Below are 9,930 nucleotides of genomic sequence, written 5' to 3'. Positions count from 1 at the left end.
GATATTAAAAAAAAAGTCTAAATAGATACGTTTTTTTTTATTAGGCTAACTTCAAATAACAGCCATGGGAAAAGAAAAAGAAAAGCGTCTTCCAGAGAACCTTTCCGTGTTATTTGTTACATGTTCCACTTGCAATGCATACCCCAAAGCTGCCATCAGATAATGGTCAGAGAATGGGTAGAAAAAAATCATATATATAACACAGATGGTCCTCAATGATGCCAGGAGAGTATATACATGTACTATCTACTGTTTTATTATTTTTGTTTACATATAGATGGAGAGGAGTGCTTATTCACCAAGGAGTCAACTGTAATTTGGACAGATTTGAAATTGATTCTTTATGAAAAAGCATTTGTGAAGTCATTTGTGTAAACAAAAGTAATAATGAAATACTAAATGCACATGAGAACTATTAATCTATCAAAATCATAGAAAAATCCTTTAAGCAGCCTTATTATTACTAGAAGCAGCATAAAGATAAATGCATGCCACACGTACACAACTAAGTACTGCTCAGCAACAGAGAATGGTTTTGACCATTACTTGGCACTTTCATCTAAAAACAACATGCCCATGCCCATACTAGATATCAGTAAACAATGTCTGTCCCATATTGGATGACCTACTGCAAAGCGGTTTCTGTTCACTCAACTCAGCTTTGGGTACGTAAGTATTGCATGCAAACCTTCCTGGTGATGGTATCATATGGATGATACTGTAGGTCAGAGCAAAGCCCATCTAAGATCCTGGGATTTTGACAATGCATTTCCTGTATGCTATATTATCTTTTAAGAAAATATAATGTTATTTATAAGAAAAATCAGTTAATTTACTGTTCATTAACTATTGGCAAGGCAGTCACAACTTATTCGCCATGAGGTAAAATATTTTGTAAAAGAACCCATTTCAAATGGACGGGATGTACGACTGTAGATGTTTATTCCTATATAAATTAATTGTAACAACATATAGCATAAATATAACAAAAATCTAAATGGAGAACTAAACTGACTGGAGCCTTGAAATACGATAAGGAAAAACAGTTTCAGCTGCAGCTGCCTCATATTTACTGGTAAATGACAAAAATGTCTGCTGAATATCACCACTCAGAGACTAAGTCCATAACACCCTCACACAGCCAGGGTTCTTAATGTGCTGATAAACTGGGGCTATGCAAGGGCTTGCCCTCCTGTCTTGGGAATAAATAGAAGGTAGGAAAGGTTAGGTTGGGTTTTGGGATTCACATGATACCCAGGTTTTAGGACTTACTCTATGGAGGATGCATCACTCGCAGTAACAATCACAGAAGGGGATCAAGAGAGAAAAAGGAAAGAGGAGATGAAAAGACCTTGCAAATTTAGTTGAGGCAAGGGCTGAAGTACAAGGTCGTGGTTATCCAGTCAGTCTCCTAAGCAGCCCCCACAACAACAGGCATGGGGGTTGGGGGGAACAGTTCAATTGTGTAGATGGGACATTATCATTTGGTAGTTTCCTCAGTTACCAAGAGTGACACAGAGAGAAGAAAATGGATATCATCTTACAAAGTATATGAAAGAGCCAAACAACAAAAGGTACAGCTGCAGTGGCCTTCTTTTAAATGTTAAAAGGCAGAAACATCAGAGACCAAGTCCACAACAACCTTACAGTTCTTAAGGTCACATTTTCTATATTTATTGAGAATCTTTGGCTGCATTAACATTGAAGGTCATTTGCAGCATATACCAGTAAAGTAAGCAGAGCAAACCTCACCCATGTGGACGGGGCCTTACAACATTATGACAAAGCAAACAAGTTAACAATTAGGACAAAATGGGTTACAGTTCAGAGGTTGTAGAGTTCTATAGGTTAGTAAGGTAGTGAACAAGGTAAAGAGGAAATAGTAAACAGAGTACAAAGGGCCATTCACGATAGACAAAGCTAGCCTTTCATCCTTTCAGCACAGCTCTCACTTTTCATTGTTTACAAGGGAATGAAGAGAAGGAAAAAAAGGTGAATGCTTAGTGTATAATGTTTGAAACAAATAAATGTGCTAGACATCAAAGGTCAATTGGAATTATGGTAATGCAGTGTCAGAGAGGGTAAAGAAGAGTTAAAGATTAAGATAAAATGTGTTAGATATCAAATATTAGTGTGTTATAGCAGAAGAGGAGGGTGTAGGAAGAGTATGTAGTAGGAGACGGTGGAGTGGAGCGTTTAGGTTGCTGGTATGACAAAGTGAGGAGGAGGGGTAGGTATCAGGGAAGTGATAGAGATTGGAGTATCTGGATTTAGAATGGAAAATGAATTTGACTTGGTGATAGGGTGACATAGGACAATTTAGGGTATAGGGGAGAGATACTGGGGCAGATGCAGAAATATCTTGTGAAGATGGTGGGGGAGCAGAGCAAAGGACTGTTTTGGAATAAGTTGAGAGAAAAACCATGCCGTCATGCTTCTTGTCTGGCCTCATGTAGAGTGAGGCCTAGTTTGAATCTGAGGACTGCTACCTCACATTCAAAGTTATAGGCAGGGAAGCTCCTATAAAATACATTATGGGAGTCTCCACAAATAGCACATGTATGTGACTGAGCAGGGCAATTTGAATGGTCAGGACCAGGTTGCCACAGAGGGGAGCGGGCTGTGGAATGACAGGGTTTGGCTGGGTGGCCAAAATGCCAATACTTCTGACATACAAGGAAGGGGTCTATATGGTCGGACATGATAGGATAATCAACCAACAAACTTCATAGGGGAGGTAATGTCTACGGAAGCTACTCTTGGCAATATTGACGTGGGACTAAGTGGCCTCTGGGAGGAATAGTAATACTGCACTGCCACTGCATCATATTCAGCAAGGCAGATAAGGTCTTTACAATCTGACCAGTCCTTGTAGAAAGGAGAAGCATTTGGGGGGATAGAAAAGTTCCTGTACAAGTATTAAGAGTGGGGCAAGGTTTGGCAGGAATGGGTTTGCCAGTACGGTCAGTTAGAGTAGATAATGCACACGCTTGGGATTCAGATGTAACTGACAAGGCGTGAACAATCAGAGCGACATCTGAAGGTAACCTTGCCTACTCATTTTTGGTGGCACTGTTGAAAGAGAAGGGTATTCTCAGAATAGAGGGCTGTGGGCGGAATCAAAGGTGGTTTGCCGAGATGAAGAGGAAAATATTTAGGAAGAGGAAGGGGTACTTTCTAGAGGTTGAGTAATAATCTGTGTGGGCGTTTTGAAATGGTTAGTTGTTTTTAAGTGTCGAAGAGGGGGTACTGGTATCAGTGGTTGGAGCCGTGGTCAAAAGGAGGGGCAGGGGTTGGAAAATCATCAAAATCAAATTCAGATAGGCTAGTTGATAAAGGGGCAAGCCTTAGTGCCCCTATTAAAGGTAAAGAATCTTCACTGACCATGGTGAACCTGAATAAAATCGAGAAAAGAAACAGTCTACCCCTCAGGATCCCCATAAGGGGCAAGGGCTAAACAACTGATCAAGGGATTACCATGCCCATGGCTCCAAGAGGCTATTCGTGACTGACTTGAAGTTGGTCTTTCATCCTTTCAGTTCGGCTCTCACACCTTAGGAATGGGATAGAAGGCAATGAAGATCCGGAAGAGGAAAGGAGAAAATACCAAGCAAAATTAGTCGAGGCAAGAGCCAAGGCCCAAGATTGGGCTGATCCCCTAAATTGGGCCTCAGTCCTCGTCTCCTAATCCATACTACAAGAAGAAGCTAGGTAATGGTGAATGTGAAGACCATGCAAATTAGTCAAGGCCTGAGGTCCAAGGCTGGGGCGATTTCCTGCACAGGCCCAAGTCCTCATCTCCTAAGCTTCCCCACAACAAAGAGGCCGATTTTGATGAAACTCACACCTTATACTTAGGCCTGTGGTCGATTTTTTTCAAAATCAGCCAAACAGTTTTTTAATAATTATCGACAAAACTAAAAAAATGCAAGTCACCATGTTGAAAATGCAGCACCTGGGTAAAAGGATTCCGACTTCAGAAACAATAAGACATTCAATTTTACTTGATTCTTTGTTAGAACTATTCAATATCTACAATTTAATCATTGTAGATTTTTTGATTTCGACTTCAAGTTTTTTTGTGAATATTTGAAGTAGGGAACTTCACGAAAATCAAAAACAGTAAAAATTTTCTTACATTTCTCACTTTCACAAGAAGCACAGGCAACATTGCAAAATCCACAATGATCAAGTTGTAGATTTCATTTTTTTACAAAATGAGCCATAATATGTTAATTTTGGACATATGTTGTGCCCAGAATCCTTTTACCCACCCCTAAAGGTGGTGTACCGAGATATCAACATTTTTTGCTTTCTTCATCTTTCCATGACTATATTGGTATCAACAAAACAAGGTATAAGATTAGTCTTCCAACACCATAATCCTCTATCATCTACCTGCATTCCGAAGTCTTCTGAACATTGCCAGCACGGATCTCAAAATCTTACGTATTGTGTAGGGTGGTGGCAGTGATCTGGGGGTTTTATAGGCGTACATTGACCATTTTTAAAATTTCTTAAAAATAAAAAAAAAATTCATACAGCCATTCAGATTTCATGTCTGAATAGAACAATCCTTCTACTATTATTGCAGAAGCCATTTTTGAGAAGTCAACCTTCCTTTTTTTTATGAATATTTTCCGAAGGTGACTGTTAAAACACCCTAATAGGAGATTTTGAAAATATGGTTAATGGTTAATGGTTAAAAGCGAAATAAATCTGCTAGACATCTAAGGTCATATAGCACTATAGGAAGGTATAGTAAAGGGTGATGTCAGGTGATAGTTGCTATGCGTCAACTATCTAGAGTAATGATGGAAAGTTGAAGATGGGTAAGGGGGTTGATGTGGGAAAGGGTTATGGTGGTTTAGGTAAGGGAATTAGATCAAGTGAAGGAGATTTATGTCTGTGGAAGGAGAACAGGTTGTTATAAAAAGCAAGGATATGACGTAGGTCTGGTCTGTGAGAACGGGAACCGTGAATATTCCAATGAGTAAGAGGGGGATGGATTTCAGGAGGATGGATATCGGTGGTGGACGGAATTGAGGGAGTTAGGTAGTGTTGAGAGGGAGTAGGAGGAAGGGGTGTAGGGAGAATATGAGTAGGAGGGGTATGGATATCAGCAATCACTTCAAGTGTGGAGGGAGCATGAGTTATGGAATTTTGTGTCTCAAGCATATAGCTTTGGATGTCTTCCATAGTTTCTGCAGTGGAGTTGGTTGGAGAGTTTTGTGGGACAAAGGTTTTCTTATGAAGGGGGGGAAGAGGAGACTGGTGTCTGAGGAGTAAAGGTAAAGGTAGGTGGAGGTGAGTGTGCTGTAGGAGATGGGTGGAACAATTAGTCTGTCTACTGCAGGTAGTGCAGGGAGGGAGAGGGGATAGGGTTGGGGCTGTAGTTGAGATTCGAGATGTGGTTGAGATTGGGGTGTCTGGATTTAGTGGCAAAAGAATTTGACTGGGGGAGGTTGAATGTAGAAGTGGAATTTGAGGTGGAAGGGGAGGGGTAGAGCGAGCGACATTACTGGAGTAAGGAGTAAAAGAGAAACCTTGTCAGCACGCTTCCTGTCTGGCTTCACGTAGAGTGAGACCATTTTTGTATCTGAGAGCTGCTACCTCAGACTCGAATTTGTAGGTGGGACAGCCTCTATAAAATGCATTATGGGGGCCGTCGCAGTTAGCACATGTGCGTGTTTGTGCAAGGCAGTTTGATCTGTTATGACCGGGTTGGGCACAGAGGGGGTAGTGTTTGGCAGGATGTCCAAATCGCCAACAATTTTAACATTGACGGGGAAGAAGTTGGTATGGTTGAACAGGGAGGGATTGTCCACCAATGTAGATATAAATGGGAAGGTACTGAAAGTAATTTTGGCAATGTTGGTGGGTTTCTTTCGATGACCTCTAGGAGGAATGGAGTAGCAATGTACTGATATCATGTCCTGGTCTTTGAGGCAGCCGAGCAAGTCTTCTCCACAATCTGAGTAATCTTTGGTATTGACAGGGCAGTTTGCTGGGGAGATACAGTTCTGGTACAAGTATTAACCCACCCGCGCCGGGGTACATTTTGTAGCCAAAATTTAAAAAATCCGGGAAGCTACAAAATCGGCGGGCGGAGCTTCCCCGGAGTCTGTCCGCCCGCCCGGCCACCCGCCGCTTTTGCCACGGAGCATGGCTCCGAGACAGCATCGCACTGGCGGGCAGCCCGAAACTGTTTATTTTTTCCCTGTGTCTCATATATGTGACACCCGGGACGAATGGGTTAAGAGTTGGATGAGGTTCTGCAGGGATGGGGTTGCCAGAGAGATCAGTTAGTTTTGATAATGCTATAGCAGCTTCAGATCTGACTGTTACGAGATGGGATGCGATCACGTTGGGTACGGAAAGGGACTCTGCCTACGTTTTTGGAGACAATGTTGAAAGAGAAGTGTTGCCTGAGTAAGGAGCAGTAGGGGGAATAAAAAAATCGGGCCCATTTAGCTGCACTAAATAGAGTAGTTAAGATATTTGTAGGGTTGGTGGTGGTAGAAAGACGGGTGTGTGTGGAAGCGGGAGTGTTGTTAACCCACTCACGCCAGGTACATTTTGTAGCCAAAATAAAAAAATTCCGGACGGCTACAAAATCAGCGGGCGGAGCTTCCCCGAGTCTGTCCTCCCGCTGGCCGCGCCCCACTGTTGCGTCGGAGCACAGACCCAATACAGCGTCACACTGGCGAGACACCCGGCAATGTTTATTTTTTCAGGTGTCTCATATATGACACCTGGCACGATTGGGTTAAGGGGGGTAGTATTATGGAGATGGAGAATAAGGGAGGTTGGAGTGTTTGATGAAGGTTGTAGGGATAGAGTTGATGAATTTGAGAAAGTTGGGAGGGTAGGAATGTCTTCTGGAGATTGAGTCTCTGCTTGGGTGGGTAATGCACTAGTAGGCAATGAGGAGTGGGTAGTAGTTTCAGTGTTCGGAGTCGTGGTCAAAGGAGAGCCTGGAGTTGGGGAGCCAGTGGGGCTATTTAATGAAGGGGACAAGCCCCTAATAGGAGTATTAAATCTTAATTACTGGCCATGGGAAGCCTTGATTATGTAAAGGGACAAACAATCCACCCCCCAGTGCTCTGTAGGGGGTAAGGGCTAGACAATTAAAATCAGGGGATTACTGTGCCCATGGTTCCCGGAGGCCGTTCAGGACTGGCGCAAGGTCAGTCTCATCCTTTCAGCACGGCTCTTAAACCTTAGGAAGTAGATAGTAGAAGGGGTTGAAGGGACAAACAAAAAGCTGGAGGGGGAAAAGACCATGCAAAATTAGTTGAGTCAAGGGCTGAGGCCCTAACCAGGGGAGATCCCTGCATTGGGTCTCAGTCTGTCTCCTAAGCCCCCCACGCCAACAATGGGCAGGGATTGGGGTGGATTTGAAAATGTCACTTTTATAAGCACATGAAAATATTGCAAATCCTTATTGCAACATCTAATAGATCTATTATTCAGCTACAGAATGAGCCATAATACATTAAAATAAGACTAAAAAATGTGCATGCTCTGCATAAAAATATGAAGGGCCTAATAATTGCGATCTTTTTCCCTTTTCATTATTTATACAATTTACATGACAAATTATGTACAAAATGCTTTTATTTGATGTAAATTTGTCTATTTTCCTATTAGTGTTGTTCTAATGGGGTTTTACGTATATTGGTTGAAAAAATAACCGTTCTCCAGTTGGACAGGTATTGTATGCGTCCCTTTCTCAGTGCAGCCAGGTGTCATAGTATTAGGATGTTCATCTCATTACATCTACGGAATTTCTGCATTTAACTCTACGGGGCCACAATGCGAATTTTCACTCAGACTCCCGTGTATGCATACAAGGTATTTAAGCACAGATCATTTTCATGTACCCCATGACCTTTTGTTTATGTTACGTTCGTTTGTTTCTGTCATTTTAAAGACCTTTTAAGATTTTAACCAAAGGTGTGTTATAACCTATCTATCTTGTACACTTATTGCACTATTGGTGATGTAAACCATTCATTCACTTATATAATATACTTACTATGTAAAGTAACTTGAAGACCAAGTGACAGTTTTTTTTACTCAAGTCATCACATAAAAATTCAAAGTTTCTGATGTAGGCTAGTTAAGTCATGAAAAAGACAGCTTAGCTATATCAAAAGGTGCAACGGTTAATGGGTTGTCCTGCCTTAATTAAAAAGGTCAGTTTTTTGCCTTGGGAATCCATGTTCCAAAACTGCTTTCATAAAAATAACATTTTAAATATAGGAAGGAAGACAACTTCCTCTATAGAAATATTAGATCTCATACAGAAGGAAAGTACCATCTTCTATTGGAATTTTTGCATCAAATTTATTAAATTCTTAAAAGCAATATGAATAAATCTCAGGATGCGCCTTTAAAATTTTCACAACTCTCCATCTAGAAAATAGTGGATATTTAAACACAACATAAAAGCGACAATTTATTTGCACTACACCTTACTTAATAGAGCTTCATTTCCTGTCGCTGCTCAGAGCTGACCTTGTGGTTCTTAGCAAGGTAGTCAGTGAACTCCTGGTATGGAGACTTGGTGAAGACGGTCTCCTTCCAGAGATCTGGTGTAAGGTAAGCATATGTCTTGGCAATGGCAGCATATGCAGCCTTGGCAAAGTTACCGAGAGTGGCAGTCTGTCCACGGGCACTGGTGTAGCAATCCTCAATACCCGCCATGTTCAACAGCTTCTTGGGTACAGAGGCAGCTACGAGGCCAGTACCACGGGGAGCAGGAATGAGACGCACCATTACAGACCCACACTTGCCAGTTACCTGTAAGGTAAGGAAGTCTTAGTAAAAGGTATGAACTACTAGGTACAAACCTTTAACAATCTAAAATATTCTATGAAGTCACTTAAATAATTTCAAGAAATTTAGTTATTTGTCAATGGTTAATAATTGAAACAAAATTGTGCTAGAAATCAAAATCCATTTGTCAAACAATGATTAGTCTTGCAAGAGAAGTATAATTCATTAATCATATCCTTCACAGTCATTTGTTTGAAGGTCACGGGGCATATGAACTATGATTAGAACACAGCACGAGACAAACATTTGATCTCCCATATATTTAAAGCAAACTATTCCACATGGAATTGAATGCTGGTGAATCATGGGTTAAATACACACAACACTTGTTAGTCAGATGTAATGTTAAATATTGTTATTTGGTTGAAAAGGATTACTGCCTTACCATTATACTTTCTATTCAAGTCATGCTTCAACTTGACAATCCAAATATCACTCGCAAATTCTATGAATTCAGTCATGAAGAATTCTATATAATGGCATCAAACTTGTTACTGTGCATGCATGTGATAATTCTAAGCTTGTGGAAACACTCAGTTATATTTAAGACTTACCTTGCATGGAACAGTATGGGGTTTACCGATCTTGTTACCCCAGTAGCCCCTCCTGACTGGCACGATCGAGAGCTTGGCAAGAATAATAGCACCACGGATAGCAGTGGCCACTTCCTTGCTGCACTTTACACCAAGACCAATGTGGCCATTGTAGTCACCGATGGCAACAAAGGCCTGAAAGAAAAGGTTTATTACGGGGAGGAATAAAAAATTACTGAAAAAACTAATGGGATGGGGTGGGGGATAGAAAAAATAAAGAAACAGTTTAAAAAGTTATCCAGAAAGACTATTTTTTACGGTCCATTTTCTATATTGGCATGAAGTACTTATTAATAAATGGAGGTAAATTAGTAAAATTCAAGGTAGGAAACGCTAGGTTTGGCATTTGTGTTTGCACGATACCCTGGTCACGGGGCAGTCTAGAGGGTGCATCACTTGTACAGAATAAAAAAGCTAAGGAAAATAGTACCATTACAATAATACTATTATAATCCAAACTCATGGTCTAAGGGCCACTTTTCACATACCTTGA

At 41.0% G+C, this 9,930-nt stretch overlaps 1 protein-coding gene across 3 annotated transcripts in view; it reads right to left on the bottom strand.

Annotated features, from left to right (window-relative positions):
- Nucleotides 1–8,451: 8,451 nt before the first annotated feature.
- RpS2 (ribosomal protein S2) overlaps nucleotides 8,452–9,930 on the bottom strand; it is a 3,358-nt gene continuing 1,879 nt past the window's right edge. For all 3 annotated transcript variants that reach the window (XM_070123861.1, XM_070123864.1, XM_070123873.1), the window contains exons 3-5: nucleotides 9,926–9,930; nucleotides 9,399–9,572; nucleotides 8,452–8,808 (exon numbers count right to left, since the gene is read on the bottom strand). The exon at nucleotides 9,926–9,930 is cut by the window's right edge and continues 103 nt beyond it. In XM_070123861.1, the coding sequence (XP_069979962.1) occupies nucleotides 8,485–8,808; nucleotides 9,399–9,572; nucleotides 9,926–9,930 (503 nt within the window). In that variant the 3' untranslated portion in view covers nucleotides 8,452–8,484. The remainder of the gene's footprint in view (nucleotides 8,809–9,398; nucleotides 9,573–9,925) is intronic.

This window comes from Penaeus vannamei, chromosome 1, assembly GCF_042767895.1.
Source record: "Penaeus vannamei isolate JL-2024 chromosome 1, ASM4276789v1, whole genome shotgun sequence".
Taxonomy (NCBI): domain Eukaryota; kingdom Metazoa; phylum Arthropoda; class Malacostraca; order Decapoda; family Penaeidae; genus Penaeus; species Penaeus vannamei.
Note: the sequence above shows the minus strand (reverse complement) of the source record. Positions and strands in the feature narration are given on the sequence as shown.